Consider the following 19478-nt stretch of genomic DNA (forward strand, 5'->3'; position numbering starts at 1 on the left):
GTTTCGTTTAAGTAATAAGGTAAACATGTTTTATAATGGTGTTGTCATAGTAACTTATGTACTCGGGACTCCTTCAGCCTCTAATTTTCTCACTTGAAATGTTAAATTTCCCTATTCCTACTCCATTAGATGCCAAAGAAGCCGCAAAAATCGAATACAGGAGGAAGTTGGAAGAACAAAGACGAAACAGAATATTCAATGCTAGGGAAAGACAGTATGGCGTAAGAATTTATCCCATAATGTGAAAGAGAAATGTCATTTCTTCCTATGTATATGAAAATTTATTCCTCAGATTGACACGCGAACGTTGGAGGAGCAAATTTCACAGCGAAAAGCCCGTGAAGCTGCTGAGCGGGCAAAGGCTTTAGCGTTTGAACAAAAAGTAATACAGGACAGCAAGCTTGCTTTGAGAATTGAGAAAAACCTACAAGAGGTAATTTTAATTAATTGTGATTAATTTCCCCTCTGTGCGCTGTTACTTGAAGACCATTTAATAGTATTTTTTTAATTGCCAAACTTCCATTATCACCGGGCAAATGCACTGTCTTCAATTATCAACTCAGTTTGTGGTACCAAATTAATAATCATAGTTTTATTTCTATTACTTACGAAGCAGCGCAGCTATGTAGATAGGAATGGGATTGGGGGACATCGACGGTTTCCAGTTTAGTTTTCAGCTCAGATATACCTTCCAGTATATGACGCACAGTACTGTATAATTTGTGCAAACTAAGGGTTAATTTGCCTCGAGGGTTGTACACACGTGGGTTTATAATGCACTCGAATGTGTTTAATTTCAGTATGTAGGTATTGGAATGCTATTCTGACTTGTTAATCATACTTTTATACAGTGGTGGACGAAAGTCTTCCTGGCCCCCATCTATACAGTTTTGGCAGTTATATTAGTGATAGCAGTAATATCACAAAATAATACCATGTAATTCCATAATTGGAATTACTTATGCTACAGGGAAGTTACTTTAATATTTTTCCACTTTGGGCTACAGTTGTGGCACGGCCCCTGTGGCATGTGTTTGTCAGGTAACTATGATATATCTTATGATATACGTTGTAGAACTCTTTAGGTTACATGTCAAAGGTTGATGACTGGTAGAATCAGCTGAAGGCTGGGCTATCCAGTGGGAGGAGAAAAAATCCCTTTTATGGTACATATTTTCGTATTTTTATGCGATTTTATATTATGTTTCTTGAGCAACTAAAGAAATGAATGCTCAACCATGTCCTGTTCTGTATAAAGGGATAGGGTTTCATAAATTTTTTTTCCTTTGATAGTGGTTTTCTTCATACTATGTCCCTCTCGTTTATTCATATATCATACTGATTTGTTGAGTTTTAATAATTTGAGGTTTGATTTTGAGAATATTATGAGAAGAAGTCAACTTGATAAGTTTAGATGGTAATGGCCCATGGACTAAGCACTGCTACACATCTAAACTCTAACTAACATGGCATCATATGCTCAAAAATCTTGATTGCACAAACCATTTTTAAATTCCATCCTTTTTCTACTTGCCTTCATTCCAGCCTGATCTTTTCCTCTCTTACCCTCTATTTCAGTCTTTGACATTCCCTTGCCACTTGAAATGTCCTGCATCAATTGCGTTCCTGCTTCAAATATCTCCCGCCAATCTTCTCACTTGCCCAACCATGTATAGCTCTTCTTTTTTTGGTTTCATTTCCATTTTATTTTTTTCACACTTCTTCACATCCACATATCTCAAGTGTCCAGTGTACATTGATGAGTTTGCTTCATTAAACAGTTTTTGGAGCGTGTTAAACTCTGTTCCAAATCATATTTCAATACAAATTTCTTCACATATTTACTGAAGTTTTTTTCTCTGTGAAAGCTATTTTACCTAACAAAAATATTCTCTTAATAACCATACTATTTAGTTCTTTTAAATCTAAAATAATTCCTAATTGTTCTTACTGCATAAATTAGAGCAAATAGTAGATCTGATTAGTGATTGTTTATTTTTGGTTGAGATTAATATGAATCCAATGACAAACCTAGTGACTTCCTATGAATATGTGGGAGAACACCTTTTGTCTCCTCATTTTTGGTTAGCAAATAAGAGAAAATATAATAATGATGTAGTATGCAGTTGTAGGGCCAAGGAGGAACAGCATATGCCCATTCAGACTGGGGAAATAAAATGGTAAAGGAGAAAGGATATTCAAGTTCTGTAATTAAAAGGATATGGTGATGGTGAGACAACTCTCTTTGAAATGAAGACTAAGGTAATATGGGAATGCATTCTTTAATTAGCATTGATGTACATAGAAGACATACATCGAGGATGGTGGGAGAATAAGTCAGATACCAAGGTGATTACTTCCGATTGGAACAAAGGTGCAAGAAACTGGTGAAGAAATGTGAAGAGCTACTCCAGAACTAATTAAATAGGGACCACTATGTATTGGTGATGGACAGCAAACAGATACAAAAAAAGATGGGGAGAATAAAATGAGAATTGTGATGGAATGGAAGAAATCTGGAGGAAAAGCATACGAGAATGATTCACCATGGCCATCAATGAAAAACTGGAGATGGGAAAAGAGTTAGGCACAGAAAAGATTTGGAATAATCTGAAGAGCACAGAAGAGCCAGCTGCGAGTGAGAGAACTGACACCAGACAAGCATAGATAACAGCACACACAAGAGAGCTAATAGAGGAAAGAAAAAAATTCAAAAACCCAAGAAATGAAGTGAAAGCCTTGTGTTTTGAGTTATGAAGGCATGCCATCCGTTAGCCCAAAAGGCAAGAAAGATGAGATTGTAAATACTGTAGAGAAACAAATGATATAAAAAGAGAGAAATACTAGAGCATCATAGATGTGAATGGTAATATATTAATAAAAGATGAAAACAAGAGAAAGATTGAATTTATTCATCAAATAACTCTATGAAGGACTGGAACCTCTGGAAGACAGTATAATTAAAATGAGAGTAATATGGATGAGGATGACCACTGCCCATGTATACTGAGGAGTGATTAGATGTTCTTGCAGAACGAGAGAAGTGGAGAAACTATCAAGGTACTAAAGCCAAGGGAAGCCTGTTTGGAGTAATTAATGACAACTATGAAAATTAGTTGAATTAGAAAAATGGGAGGATTTTGAGAAGTGTGTGTTGATTGCAATAACTAAGAAAGCAAGGACTAAGAGATGTGAGGAACAACTAAAGTTTGTAATATTATCACTTTCATCCATGGTGCTAATACAAATAGGCAAATGATGGAGGGAAAAATTGAAGAAACTTGTAAGAAAACCAATTTGGATTGAGGAAGGACATACTCTGCGAGAATTTTAGATAGTTTACTTCCCAGGATACCGGCAGGAAAAAATTATGCTACATATCAACAAGCTATTGCATGACATTTAAGGACTTGGAGAAGGCCTTTTATAATGTCAAGACGAACAATATCTTCGAATCGCTGCAAGTACTTGAACAACAGAAGAAAAATTAGGGAACCATAAAATAAACCATTAACCACAATAAAAATGAAACGTGGATTAAAAATTTTAATAACAATAAATTAAGTAGTCATACAAAGTTGCAGTTGTTTGTAAGCACAGTTCAACATATATAGTATATACCGAGCTTTGGGTTGATAGCTGTGGTTTGGTTGGTTTGCTACTGCAATGGTATTCCCCTTCCCTTATTAAACCCAAGTTTCTTATAGCTTGTTCTACCTAATAATTTTTTCATCAATCATTTCTTTTATTATGTCTGTTGTATGCAAAATGAAATTCATGGTAGTGCATTCCTCACATACTATAGAGAGCAGTATAGGAGTAAATGATCAGGGAATCATCAGCAATCGGACAACTCCTACCAGCCCAGTCCCTCTGTAACCCAGGTATATCAAATAGGTGTTCACCTATCAAGTTAGCGAATAATACATAAATAAAGGAAGAGACAACTGTTCTGCGATACAAACACAAGAATCAAACACTTCTATGCAATTTCAAGACATTCTTGAATATTCATTCAATGAGTAAATGTGAATACTACTACAGAAGAAATTCTCATTTTCTCAGTATAAAAATTCAGTTTTCTCAATATAACCCAGTTTAAGATGAATTGCCCAAATGTCTGTCCAGATGGGGAGTGCAAAAAGGATTTACATTCTGCAAGCACCCTGTGAATTGAACTTCTTCAATAATATTTTTGATGGCTCAAAAAAGGGAGGCCCTCGGCGAGAGCCACTTAATGCAACCACTGTGCAGCCTACCAATAGGAAGACTAAAATGAGTCAATTTGATTTGAATCAAATAAACCAATGAAATAGTGAGCAGGCATTGCCAAACAAGAGCCAGGTAACAATTTCAGAAAGTAAAAATCTTTTGCCTTGAATGATTTTTACTCTCTGATATTGTTGCATTGAAATACATATTAGTGGATGACTCCGTTATAAGTTAGTTGCAACATCTCCCGCAGTTTCTTGGAAGAGCCAGGTAGTTGGAGGTCTGACTACTAGGATGGTGGTTGAATGCTCAGCATTTACATAACAAACTTATTGCCACTGAAGACTTAGATAATAAATATATGCATGAATTTTAATGCTTTACTAAGTATTGGCTCCCTTTATTCAATATTTAAGGGCATAATCTTTTAACTTCCGCAAATAGAACCAAAGTTAAGAATGATGGTATAGCCATATATACCTCATTACAGGAAGAATAAACCCCAGCCATACTCTTGATATTGGGCAAAGGATATGGTGAGGGAAATTAGGAAAAATAAATACAAATTGAAAAGTAAAATGACCTAGGGGGGTTTGAACAGAACATACAATGAAACCAAAATATGATTACAAAAATGCTCTGGCTATGGTGTACTTGATAGCATTGACTCTCACCCTTATCAAGCGCTCACCCAGACAGGGCTTGCGAGAGATTTCTCCCTGCAACAGCGGCCCACCAATCATATGTAATAAAATAAATGCGAATTAATCATGCATACTCTAGCTTGAATGTACTCAACAGCATTAATCCTTGCTAGTCTAAAGCATTCATACACCCAGGGCTTACAAGAGATTTCTCCTTGCTCCAGTGGCCCGCCAATAGGGCATAATAAAATAAATCCAAATTAATCACATTGCTCATAATATGTATAATCCTCATTTGGATTTTGAAGATTATGCCCACATGGGGAGAGGAACCCCAGGAGAGGATACTAAAAGTAACACAAGAATAAAATTCACCATAGTAAATGGATAGAAGGACCTCTAAATTTACACAATGCCTAATATTTCTTATGAGGAAGCATAGGGAGCTTCTTTTCAATGTAATTTGAAAACTTGTTCCTTCTAAGACATGTTTTTATGCAGGATAACTCCCAGGAATTGGGTACTGGAATTTTGGGGAATGCTTACACCTGCTGCATTTACTGTGATTGCAGTGGAAACTTTGCTTTTATTAGTGAATAAATCAGCCGGGAATTGTTTTGATTGGGTTTTAGGAAGTTGAGAAGACAACATTCATTGAAAATCTGTGCTATTTTAGCCCTTGCTGATCAATTTTTCTAAACCACAATTTCTAATAATGTATTTTTCTAAAGTATACTTTTTCCAATACTTTTTTCCTAATGCATTCTTTCTAATTTTATTTTTCTAATGAATACATTTTTCTAATACTTAAAAATACAAAAAAAATAGTTGCTATGGAAACTAAATTTGTTGTATAAATGTATAATACACACGTATATAATAAGTATTTTATTTTCTAATAAATTTTTTGAAACCACTATTGATAATAATATATTTTTCTAAAGTGTAGCATACAATAAGCTTATAATACACATGGATCTGAAACCCAAAGTTTTTGGAAAACAATTATTTCCAGATGGGTTTCTTTAATACAAGGTAAACATTTTAAAAGGTCACTGGTACTGGAAATTTTTCTAAAGTTGGAGAATGTAATGCAAGAGTTCGATTGCTTTGGATTGGGTCAGGTTCTATTGTTTCTGAATATGATATTTATAAAAATGGAACTCGAACTGTAGAATATTTAACCCTACTCGCTAATACCATTGCTTTGGATTAATTGTATACGATAAATAAAAAAATATTTTTAGAAAATTTGCCTAATTCAATAATCTAAGAAATATTTAAATTAGAAATTTTAGTTGAGAAATAATTTTATTAGGAAAAATATTTTTAGAAAATTACATTATTAGAAAAACTTCATTAGAAATTTCTAGAGGGAACCACTCTAGCTGTTCAAAATGTCAAATTGTTCACTGAGGAGGCTGACACAATAATATTTATATGGTCTGGATACAATAATGAGGCTATTCTCTTAATGGATTTGGGATAATCTGGTAGATCATTAATATAAATTAAAAAATAGAATACCAAGTACAAAACCTTGGGGAACATCCAGTGCTACTTTTCTACCAGGAGAAACAAATTTGGAGTCATTTCATTAGAGATCCACATGCTGATGCCATTCACTTAAGTATGATTCTATCCATTTGTGGGATGTGCCTCTTATATTATAACGTTTCAGTTAATAGCCGAGTAGCTGATTCACAGTCAAAAGCTTTAGTGAAAAAAAATAATCCTTAAGTTTCAGTTGTACTATCCAAACCTAAAAGTATTTGATTCACCTTGTGATATGTGGCTGTGATAGTAGACCTGGTATTTTTAAATCCATGTTGAGATGTGGAGAACAAGTTACGTTTCAAGATATTATACTAGATGACGATAGGAAACTATTTCAAATATTTTCCCCCACTGGTTCAACAGGGATATTGGTCTATAAGAATTCACGGACATTTTGCAACCTTCGCCTTTGTATATTGGCACTATTTTGGCTGATTGTGGGAGTGGACTTGAGGGTTGGGAAGCTTCTTTAAAACTACTGTATAAAATTAGACAACACGAGCTAGAGCATCACAGAGAGAATTGGGATGGGCTGTAATAGTCAGGGATTAAAACCATGTTGACCTATATCACCAGTGGTTTGCAACTTATATGCTGGGGAAATGTTGGGGTCAAGAGAGGAAGGGTATGAATTGGAAGAGAGCTGATTTATTTGATTTGAGGTTGAACAAGTTTTACTTGGTCAGATAGCCATGGGATTACAGTTAATCAAACCTGGGCTCTGAGTCAGTAGCCTAACCCTCTGCCACAGAACTACCATGTCCCCATGATAGATAATGTGGGTGAAGGAAATAATGGTGACAGTAAGAAATAAGTTGGGTGGAGAGTTATGATGAACTTTTACACATCATGGAGCCAGAGGGAAATTCATAGAAGAGAAGAGCAAGCAAACAAAGTCATCAAAATGCTCTGAGGAAATGTCGAGAGGTATTTATGTGGTGAAATGTTGAAGGTTGTGTAGACTTGGGGCATTGGGTAAGCAGAGAAGAAGATGGAAGGGAATAAACTTTTGGGGCATCATTAGGAGGGTTGGAAAGGATGAATGGGAAAATAAGGAAATAAGCTGGAAAAGTATGAATTTAGGCTGGGAGGAAGGGAATAGAACCCCATATGTAAGTAAAGTTTCAGAAACCATACAAAATCTACCTTAGATTATCACACTACCTATGATTATGAATAATGAAGTTGATGTGCATGCAAACCATTATTATCCATTAATTCTTACTGTCGCCATTGAACCAAATGCCAAGCGTTTGATCTTATAAATCCAGGCTCGTAAATAACTCAAGTAAAAAGAGTAACTACCCTGAGTTGATTTTGTGTATATATCTAGTGGCAGTAGTACTTCATCTTTATTTTTAAACTAGCTTTCTGAAATTCATTCCTGATTTTATTATCTTGAGAAAAACAATGAATTCTCTTCGTATATTTTCTGTGTTAAAAATATTAAAACATTGCCTTACTACATTTCTTAAATATTGATTATTTGTCATGAATTCCCTTGACAGGAAAGGAAACGCCAGCTGCAAGAACTGAATGCTTTCAGAGCAACATGCCAACGCCCTCAAGATAGTGTGACATATGATTTGAATTGCCCTGACAGATTGAAGAAATTATCTCTGCAAGATGATTCTACTTGTGGGCCTTCATCAGCAAAACAGTAAGTGTCCAAAGATTTCCCATTTATTACTTACATTGCATAATGGCTATTATAGTGAAGAAGCTACCAGTTAGAATTGAGCAATCGAGGTTGACATTATGAACATGTAAAGATGAAACCAGAGAACAAGTAAGATGAAGAAGGTGTTTGAGATAAGAGAGAGAGAGAGGGAATTTTACCCTTAGGAGAAGGCCAAGAATGAGAAGTAAATATATGTTGAAGAAGGATATTGAAGGAAGTGGGGAGGATTTGAATGAGTTTGTGGAGGAGAAGAAATTTATGGACAGAAAATTTCAAGAGGCTTTTAAATGTGATGACCGATCAGATAGATGGAACATGTCCAGATATGTTTGTAATGGCTATTATTATAAAAATTGCTATAAGATATCCCAGGGGATAGAGTACTTGGCTTACTGAATGAAGGACTTCAAAATCCATGTGGTGCCTCTGTTCATGCCCAACATGATCAATGTTTTGTGATTATTTGGGTATTAGAACATCTGGTATAACCTCAAGCAGTACGATGATAGGAATTGACCATGATGTGTGAATTTCATATGACATGGAGCTTAGTAGGTATAAGGTAAACTCCACATTCACCTATAAACCAGCCTTTCATTGGTTAATTGTAGGGTAAACCTTGCAAAAATCTAATTACTATATAAGTATGGCCAAATAAATAGATTTCATTGAAGTATTTTGCTCATTCAGTTAATGGATGGCACAATGTCACCAGTATAATTTTTATAATAATAATATAAAGTTTAAGGATTGATATGCATAAAGTATTCACAAGCAACACTGCTTTTGAGACTAATTTTATCAGTTCTCTAAATTTATTAGTTATAAATATAATGTTCATATTTTAAAATGTGGCTTCATTTTATGGGTCCCTAAAATCAAGTGGGCTTCTGTTTAATGCATTCAGAAAAAATGTTTACTATGGTATCTCCAAAATATCCTCTTTTAAAACAGTATGAAAGCATATCCTAATAACACCCTCCCTGTATTTTTATTTGCTCACCTCCTATGCTAAACTTCATTAATTAAAATTAAAGATTTACTTTATTTATACATATGTTTGCTATGAACGCTGTTCAATAAAAAATATATTTTTTAATAGTATACATTTTTACTCATCCTCCAAATTTTGATGGAGCTTCTCCAAGTAGTCCACAATGATTGATTGCAACGAACTTGTCTCATGTTTATTTTTAATCTTTAGACACATGCTGGAAGACATTTTTTGACAGATCCTCCAAAATCGCCTCAGCAGTCCTCATCATTGTTTCTGATGATGAAAGATACTTTTCTCAATGGTGTTCCTTCACGATTATGACGACAAGGTCATTTGGGATTAGGTCTGAGCTACAGGGAGGGTGAGGAACACACTTCACATTGAATTTCATGAGATATTCAGCAACATTATTTGCGATGTGTGGCCATGCATTATCTTGGTGCAACACCTAAACCTGTTGCTTTAAAATGTGATTGAATTGGCCTTGGAGAATTTTCAGTATATCCCTATACTATGTTCCATTCACAGCTGTGTGTGTTGTTGTGGCATGCCAATACATCATTCCCTGAATATCAAATAATGATATGAATATAACTTACCCAGCAGGGCTTATTGTGGTGTAGGTGATGATGAAGACTTGCGCAAAGACCTTTGCATTTGCTCTTGGAACTAAAGTTATGCAGTCAAGTTTCACCTGCAGCGATAACCTCAAAAATGTCATGTTTTTCAGGAATGAGCAGACTCAGAACTCACTGTGCCCAAACACATTCCATATGCTGTTACCAACATGTGGGGGTCAGCTAATAAAATTTATAATATTCTTAATAATGCTCTTAATGTTATTTGACAATCTTCTCTCACAGTGGCAGCAGCAGTTTTATCATTTACTTCTGCAAGAGCAATGACTGAAGTTCCAGGTCCGCCTTCCTTTAAAATTGATTTTCTTCACTGTTTAAACATTGTAAAACATCTTTTAGATGTACTATAGGGAAAAGCAGACTTAGCAGAAGCATCCTATAACATTATATAGACCTTGACTGGTGGGTTATTCAGTAAAATTTTAATGCAGAGTTGAATGTTACCTATCATTGCTGTAAGTAAACTGAACATGTTTCATCTTGCAATGGTTACTGCTGGTGCAATACTGAAGTGAAAGCAGTGAACTTATCTGCAGATTATATTACACATTAGGTTAAAAATATAACATAAATTACATTTCCCTCCCTATGGACTCTAAACTTGTGGTGAGAAGCTAAATAAGACAGTTTCCCTGGAGTGGATATGGATTCTGATCATAATTTAGTGCTCACGAAGTGTCGCATCTGATTCAAAAAGATACGGTAGGGGTGGCGGGTGAGTAAATAGAATTTAGAAGCATTAACAGGAATGGCAAGGAAGGAGTACCAACAGGCTGTAGAGAAAATCATGGAGGATGATAAAGAGCTGAGTACTATCGAAGAAAAATGGGAATGTATCAAGAAAGGGACATAGAAAGCCACAAAAGACACTATGGGAACCATTAACGGAAAAAGGACAAGGAAACCATGGATCATGGATGAGATGATTAGGAAGATAGATGAGAGAAGAAGATGCAAGAATGTTAACACCGAGGTTGGCAGAAGGAAGTACATAGAGTTAAATAATAAATTAAGATGGGTAACAAATAAAGCAAAATAAGAGTGGTGGAAGACTAGCAAGGCTATGGAAAGTTTGCAGAGGAAGGGTGAAATTTGTGCACTATACAAGAAGGTTAAAACATTATCGGGAAGTAAGATGGCAAGATCTCTGTTAACAGTTAGAGATAAGTATGCAGAATTGAAGGGGGAATTGCTGTAATGCCTGATTTCAGGTTGTGCTTTTTGTTAGAAGAGGCAAGATATTAATTTGGTGGTTTTGTCCATCCAAAACCTACCTTAACATGTAGATTACTGTAAATAATAATAATAATTTTCAATCACATGACAGTTACCGAGAATGAAATTGTATGATTCATGTCATTCTCATGCCAATGGCTTAAATTCTATTTGGGTTAAATATTGTAATCTTAAATGAAATCATGATGAGACGAATGAAAACTGTAAATGTTCATTGAGGAATAATATTTCTTCTTGTTATTTTCACTTGCAGCGAAATTGTAGCCTTCATAATTGATCTGGTCCGTTGGGGCCATTTCTCATGGGTAAAATTTGATTTACAAGTCCTCTGAATACACTTTCAAACATAATATAAAACTTTTAGATTTGCATGATGCAAATGATACAGGCAAATAACAAGAGCTGAGCCATTTATTACTATCAGCGGACTCTATTTGTAGTAATTACTAAGTCTTGTAAATTCACTTTTAACTTAGAGAAATGGGACCATGGCACAAGCAAGTCTTCTTAGATGTTGCCTGCCCATAGGTTCATGACATTACACTGCTTTGATGCGTAGGTTTGGAGGAGAAGATCAAGCGAGTACTGAGAGAAGGGAGTTACAGCGCAAACAGTTGAAAGCTTGGTTGGATCAACAAATGCGTGAGAAGGAAGAAGCTGAGGTGGCACGTCGAAAGGAGGAGCAGGCCCAAGAGATAGCAGCCATGGCCTATGATAAAGCAGCAGTAGAACTGAGTCAAGCGGAACAAGAGTGCCGAAGGCTGCAAGAAGAAGCACTGGCAGAGTTCAACAAAGCACTGGTATGTTAAATCATCCCATGAAGATATTCCCTTCTTATTTTTTAAATGGTTCAATGTTTTATCTGTTCTCAACCATAAAAAGAAAGTTTTCTTGGGCTAATAAGACTTATGCAGAAGTGGAGAATTGTACCACATTATTATCACCATATTACCTCTTTTTGGTTTTCATTGTTTGATGAAAACAACTTGAAATCTACTTTCACGAATTTGAATTCCTCTCAAGAGAGAGAAAAAAATACAGGAAAGCAAAAACTAGGAAATTATAATCTTTATGTCAAACCATCATTTTATTGAGATTCTTTATGTTTGGCACTGATACCATGCTATCCATTTCCCTGAATGTGGATATGTGGAAATATAGAAAGTGGGCTATTTCAACCAAACTACAATTTGCACAAAGCATTAGTGATTCAGTCCATTTTATTATCTCATGATCCTGCATCATGATTTATATGGGTATTTATCTCTATATACTTGTACAGCGACTGGCATTTGTACAACAATCTGAATGTGATCTTAATGGTTCAGAAATATGAATGAAAATGCTATGTGATTGGCACAGCTTATATTGATACCCCACAATATTGCCATATTTTTTTAAGTCTTATGTGGTCACACAGCATTAGAATAGGCAGAACTTGAGATTTTAACAGGGGGGGATCCTGAGTTTTCATCTGATTATTACTCTTTGGCCCAGGGAAGCTTTGGTCAGAACTAAGCCAATGTGATTTTTCTTAGCACTCGCCAACTTGGCTTATGGAATCATTGGTTACTCAAGAAAAGGAGCTGATTCTCCAAAATAAGTAAATTTCTTGTAACTTTGGGCTCACTATATTACCCCGGAAATTATCTTCAAATATAAGCCCCTCTTCAAGTTGCACTGCCAGAAAAAAATAATTTCTGCTATGGAATTTCGTTTCCATGTAAAAAATTCATTTTATCACAGAAAATAGAACACTTGAATTACCTAATGTTATATTAGAATGATGGTTAAAGGATTAAAAAATTGAGAAAAATTCATCTGCATCTTAAAATGTTGCAAATATGTAAACAGCTGGACTAAAGTTAGATATTATTTTTTTCATTAGTAGTCTACTGGCTTAGGGTAGGTTTTTGATGGACCCTGGCCCTACACACTACTGTAATCCTAAGCCTGACCTAACCATGATGCAAAATATCCTTACACCCCATAGTACAATAACTCTTTCTTTAGCTCTGCATATTTTCTACCTTCCTAAATTACGTCCAAAATGCCTATTATTTTTCTGTCTTTACTTGGGGATAAGAAGAGTTATTTCCACATGAAACCCTTTGCTCCAGTATTGTTGGTCGATCACTGAAAAATGTTGGCTCTACACACCCTCTCTCCTTGGATCAATAGGATAATAAGAGGGTCGTTCAATGAAACATTGGTGGAAATAGAGGACCTAATCGGGTGTAAAAGCCAAGGAGATTTCACCAGTATTCTTTGATAGTCTACCCAAGATGTTGAGAAATTAATACACCAGATGAGCACAATTTGAACTGATCAATTTACTTTAAATTTATTTTTTGACTTTCCCATAGTTTTCTGTTAAAGTAGTTACTGGACAGTATTGGTAGATTATAAATTGAGAGTAATTATCTCTGGTAAATCAGTAAAATAAAAATTTGATATGGTATCAGAATTTAATCTAGTGGTATGGACTTAATTCATTGGCAGTATTAGTCAGATTGAATTAAAATTCATAGTGTCACACAAATTTTTCTTGATCATTGAAGAAAATATTTGAGTTATGATGTTATTTCCTGAGAGGCATAATATAATATATTAATAAGCTAAAATATTTTAAAGATGAACGAGAAAGAAGCTTGCAAGCGTGAAAAGGAAAGATTGGATCTCCTTGACAAACGTGCTGACATCATCAACTGTATCACTGGGGACTTCCTCACAGAGAATCCTGAGATGGCAGCGAGTGCATTTGGCCCTCATCGTTTGGTGTGTGATCGATGGAAGGGCATGAGTCCGGAGCAAAAGGAACAAATACGCAAGCAGCAGCAGCAGCAAGCGTCAGAGGAGAAGGTATGCATTTAGTGTCTAGGACACACAGAAAAGTAATTCTGGTTTAAGCCACATCTCTATTTCTCTCATGGGAAATACCAAGGATTGGAAAAAAGTGACTTTTCTTTGTGTGTTAGCCATACCATGTCATTATGACAAAATGTGTTACATTATGTTTTTCATAACAATGACACATATGCATATAGATGTGCATGAGTATATACCTGTATATATCTAGATTTTACCCACATATATGTATATCGTGGGTCGCGGTAGTCCAGTGGGTAGAGCGTTGGACCACTGACCAGAGGGTCCCGGGTTCGATTCCTGGGCAAGGCACTCTGGGCACCTGCAGCTCCACCCAAGCTAAAGTGATTTTTCGGGTACCAGGTCTTCCTGGGGAAACCATAACCGGCACAGGGGAAGGAACTGGCCCCCCTACCCTGATGTGTGAATTTCACACGCCGAATAGGGCTTAGTACTGGGTGAACTCTACCATCACCTACCAAACCGACCTTCGGGTTGATTACTGTGTTTATGGTGTACGGTTTATATGTATATCATAGAGTAGAACTAATTTAGAATATTACCGCTCAGGTTTTATTATGCCTAAGATGCATTTTATCTTGGTTCTCAGAACTTTCCCATAAATACTGTAGCAAAAGCCTGATGGTTAAGATGGACAGTTAACTAACTGCTTATATTGCTCATTTTCATCCTAGATGATAATCATTTGCCCAACTTTGCAGAAATTTGTGTGAAGATTGAAAATTGCTTACATTACCAGAGGCTCCATCCTTTTTTTTCTCTCTCTCTCTATGGATTTAAAAGCATAGTGGCTTTCATGGAATTTTTGGAAAATTCCATTCCATATCATGTGAGACTTCCCATGCCTTGTATCTGAGCCCAAGAGTGTGCTTATAGTTGCTTGTGCAATACCTGCGACTTGATTATCATAATGGAATGTAGGAATTTCCCAACACCGTACGTGTAAGATACAAAGAAATTGCAGGGTAGAAGTGAAGAAATTCTGTGTTAGAATGAAGTGCCAGTCTTATACTTTGAATTTGTAGAGAGCTGGTCATTTATTTTTCAAAGAATGGCTGACCATTTTGAGTTAGTTTATTCTGAGAAGTTAATGAAATTAGAGCTAGAATTATCTAAAAATAATGCATAAACCTCAGAGCGAAAACATTTACTTGCAAGTAATTCTTTGCTAACCGAGAAAGAACTAATTTCAGTTCAGTTTTTTGACTTTTGACAATTAATTTAAGGGATTGAATACACCTTGAATAAAAGTGAAATTTATTACCTGGACTAATCAGACTAACCTAACCAAACGGGTGCTGAATGGTAAAGTTTTTAAATTATTTAATTTATTCATCCCCACTAAAGGTTAATAAAATATAAAACTTAGAAAAATATTAACATTTTAGTCTAATTCCTTTTTCTAGGTCTTAAGTTATACATAACTTGCATCCTATGAATTTAAATAAAGTGCACGTTAAGAGCTGAAAAACAAAAAAAAAGGTTTAAGTATCTGATCCTCTTATTTTCTTAGACATCGAAATTTCAAATTTTGCTTTCCATGTTACTTTTGTAATGTACGTAATTTTTTATGATTTCAAAATGCTGTAAATTGGTGGAAAATATTTTATTCACAATTCCTTTGGCATAATTATTTTCTCCGGCAGAAGTAATCATAATTTTTTCAAAAATTTGTTAATGGTCACCTGACATATTGGTGGTAGCCGCCTGAATAAAGACTGAGTTGATATACAGTCTGTATATCAACTGTAGTCTAAAATTCTAATAGAATGTAGTCAACATTATGTGGTGGCATTGGTCTGCTTTTAATTTTTTGAAAACAGGGACTTGGTAATAAATTATAGTTACTGAGTGCTATGTAATTATATGAGTACTTTAGTTATTCATATCACATAACAGCTCAGAAAACTGATATTTACTATGCAATCATTTTATACCATGTGATTTATTATTGACTTTGAAATCCATTGCCTCTGCAGATGAGGAGGGAAGAGGAAAAACGAAGAAATGATGAATGGGAAAAATACTCGAGAGAAATGGACCGTTGCGCAGTGCTCTTGGAGAAAGAATTGATGAGAAAAAGAAGGTGAGTAGACAGTAACATTTTCTCATTTCTAAACTTTGATTCATATCAGGTCTTGCTGCTGAACATTATGAAAGGGGTTGAAAAAATGTTGTATGTCATTGTTTGATGACTGTTGAGAGGTCAAGAGGGGCTCCAGACATCTCTATGCCAAAGACTCGTCACAGTCACCCAGCAAAAAGCATCATCTTGAGAACTCTTCTTCTAGGCATTTTAGTTCAATCAATCTTTGTGTGATGCTTACAGCTTGGCGTACACTGAACAGTTTATTTTGCTTATTCAGAGAAAATATTTAAAAACATTAACAGAAAATACAGTGGAGTGCTCATTACCTGACATCCCATAGTTCAGTGGTTCTAGAAATAGGAATTACTTCCCCTCCCACTAGCTTCTGTTCTCTCCCTTGCTACTTCCTTACCAATGTCCTGATCAAATTTAATGGACTAAAAAGTTTTTTCAGCTGCGCTTAAGTGGATACTACTTGGGTAATTTAGAAGCATGCGACTGCATGAAATTGAGTCTGGTAAAGAATTAGTAGTAGTATTTAGGGGAGGCGGCCGACAGCTGAGGTCATTTGCACCATTAGGGATGGACAGGAAAGGATGAAGGGTGGCGAGAAACCCGGCGTCAGCATTAACCTACTCTTTACGAAATGCGCCAAGGGGTCCGCAGCTTAATGTCCCATCTGACGGACGGCGTACTCACTCAAAGTGCCCTCCACAAAGCACCCCAAGTAGGGATCGAGATACCTCTGAAAAATATTTAACACCACCAGGATCTTGGAAAGAATTTCCATGTATTATTACGACCAGGGCAAGCAACTCCATTTGCTGCTTGATGACATAAATGGCATTGGAGCAATGTCACATGTGATTATTATTTCAGAATGATTTTTTAAAGAAGCCTAATAACTCTTCAAAAGACACTTGGAAAATATTCATTTGGTGTTCATTGCATAAGCATAATATAGTGAATAAAAATACATATTTAGGCTGATTTTTTTTGGAATGTGGGTGGATGATGACCTTTATTTGTTAGCTGTGTTGGAGATAAAAAGGATGCTGGGAGATGAGAGGAGGCTGGTACCTCTGATTTTGATGTCATCTAAATTGAAATTTATAATGGCATACATGACGAAATCACTTTGTTAGTACCACTATGTGTTATCCTATGTTGGTGCTTGTAATTGAGTATTGTAATTGAGGTCAATGAAAAAGAAAAAAAAATTCAAGGGTGGCAACTCATGAGCAATAAAGGGATCTTGCACAACTAGTGCCTGACATAGCTAATGTACTTTTAAGATTTGAACAGGGGTTTTCCCAAATGTGGACCTGCTCATACATTAGAACTCCTAGATTGAAAGCATTATGTATGTGGTGATATATTTGCCTCAAGTTTTACTGTGAGGTGAAGAAGGCTGAAGCTAGTACACTTAATGAAACTACTGTGATCTGTAGAACTAGAGGAATGGTTTAATTTTGTGTTGTGGAAAGAGGAGGGGTGGAATGGGAGTAGTTTTGCATAAAGGATGCACAGGCAAATGGGACAGAAGGGTGAGTGGGGGTGGAGGATGAGAGTTTTTTGTGAAAAATGTACTTGATTTTGGTGAAACTTTACTGAAGAGAATCAAGTTAGTAGGTGAGAAAATAATTTTTTGGTTGACAATAATGGTTATATAGAATGCAAAGGATCTTTTTGACATCCGGGGATTGTGATGAATAGGTTTGCACCATTTATTGGTAACGCAGAGAAGGGGCAGGCAGGTAAAATAAAATTTATGAAATATTTAAATGTGAATATCTAAGAACATGCCACGTAAATAAAGTGATAATTTTCCAATTCCTTGTTGGGAATTTTGGATTATGTGACCATATGTGCGGTAAAGATTTAAGCAAATCAGCTCAGCTGGCTAGTTGCAAAAACAGAAGTTTCACCCCAAATACATGAAGATTGCAGTTTTTTTTCGGTGTTTGGGATTACAAATATTAGAGCCCACTACTTTCTAACTTAAATCTCCGGTCAAGGGCATAAAATTCCTCCGTGAAGAAACTATTCTGTACCCATTACCTTTTCCCTTAAGTTGAAGACCAAATTGAGAGGATGCAATAAATTCAATTGACCATGTTTTACATACACATGTACAAGACATAGTTGCTCTCAATTTACAATAGCCCTTAAAAATGGCAAATACCAACATATTACTTATTCACAAATCAAAATAATAAACCTTCAGTATTTTGGGTAGTTGAATCAGATGAAGCATCCTAATCTTCATATTTATGACCTTTTTAATGTAAACGAGCTGAAATGAATTACACTGCTAAATTATTGCTATTGTATTAAGAAGATGATAGGGAAATTATTACAGGTCTCAGGCAAGTAAAAATTCCATAGCTAGTATGATGTTGTATCTTAAAATAATGAGACTCCATAATTGAGATTTAAATCAGGGATAATGGGTCATGAATAAACTGATGGAAAACTGCACAATGATATTTTCTTAACCACTTATTGAAAATATATTTGTTTCAGGGAAATGAATGAAGAACTGCTGAATCAAAACAAGATGCTATCGGAAGAGCAGAAGGCAAAGAATGAACACTTGAGCAAATGTGTTTACACCAATACACCTTCTGTTGAGTACTACGAGCAGTTCAATACTACTTCGAGATAAATTTCATTCTTACTTTCTTACCAGCTATTGCTGTTTTTAAGCGAAATTTCACAAGTACCTTAATTTTTTATGTCTTTTGACAGTATTGTCTTTGGTGGATTTAGAGAAAATAACTCTTGAGGTCACCTTAGCAAATTAATGTACCAAAATTTGTACATGAAAATAATCTTTCTTTGCTTCCAAGTAATTAAGTGAATTTCATGTGAATGGTATTGTTCCCCAAGTAATCACTGCTTGTGAAGGGCAGATACTTTGACATTTTGATAGACCTGCCCCATTACTAAAAGTGCTGCTGTGATTCCCTCATGCATGTGCCAAAATTTTTCTAACTCTGGAAGCGTAATGCTCATGATGGTATTGAAACATTGACACATTTTTTTAACCTCAAGTGGTTTATTTTAATAAACTAATAGTGTGTGTGCACAGTGATACTGCTAGTGCCAAAAGGCCTTTTTGTAGTGTTTTGTAAGATTTTCATCACTATTGATGAAATTGTAAGTGGTACACATAGCATCAGTATGTGCCACCAGAAAGATATTTCGAAGGAATTATCTCAAATTTATTTTAGCAAGCTGAACTCTTGACTGAAAAGGCATACCATGAGATTCGATCATATTATCATTAAAAATGAGCTTGAAAATTATTTTGGATAAGTTTTTTTTCTAAACTTTACTAATTAAAACAAACTGTCTTTCATATGATGTTTTATAGGATATAGCACCGTGAAATCTGAGTATTGTTTTGTGACATAAGTAAAGAATTGTGATGTATTTCACAAGAAAAATTGTAACAATATAAAGGCAACAAATAAATTTCAAACCACATGATTTTTTTTTTCAAAAAATGAAATTGAGGAAATCTACACAG

At 35.3% G+C, this 19478-nt stretch overlaps 1 protein-coding gene across 1 annotated transcript; it reads left to right on the forward strand.

Moving 5' to 3' along the window:
• The first annotated feature begins 98 nt into the window (after positions 1–98).
• LOC139691552 (RIB43A-like with coiled-coils protein 2) lies at positions 99–19408 on the forward strand. Its single transcript, XM_071589425.1, has 7 exons — positions 99–221; positions 293–433; positions 7922–8073; positions 11525–11765; positions 13600–13827; positions 15834–15940; positions 18470–19408. Exons 1-7 carry the CDS (start codon positions 99–101, stop codon positions 18609–18611), a joined length of 1134 nt encoding a protein of 377 aa, XP_071445526.1. The 3' UTR covers positions 18612–19408.
• The last annotated feature ends 70 nt before the right edge of the window (positions 19409–19478 follow it).

This window comes from Hetaerina americana, unplaced genomic scaffold (assembly GCF_022747635.1).
Source record: "Hetaerina americana unplaced genomic scaffold, ioHetAmer1.1.p SCAF_38, whole genome shotgun sequence".
Classification (NCBI taxonomy): Eukaryota; Metazoa; Arthropoda; class Insecta; order Odonata; family Calopterygidae; genus Hetaerina; species Hetaerina americana.

Bases quoted from the DNA above. Each gene is read 5' to 3' on its own strand.
- LOC139691552 (XM_071589425.1), top strand. From the start codon at position 99: ATGTTAAATTTCCCTATTCCTACTCCATTAGATGCCAAAGAAGCCGCA. The intron at 434-7,921 runs GTAATTTTAATT...TTCCCTTGACAG, and splicing joins TTGAGAAAAACCTACAAGAG to GAAAGGAAACGCCAGCTGCA. The intron at 13,828-15,833 runs GTATGCATTTAG...TTGCCTCTGCAG, and splicing joins AGCAAGCGTCAGAGGAGAAG to ATGAGGAGGGAAGAGGAAAA.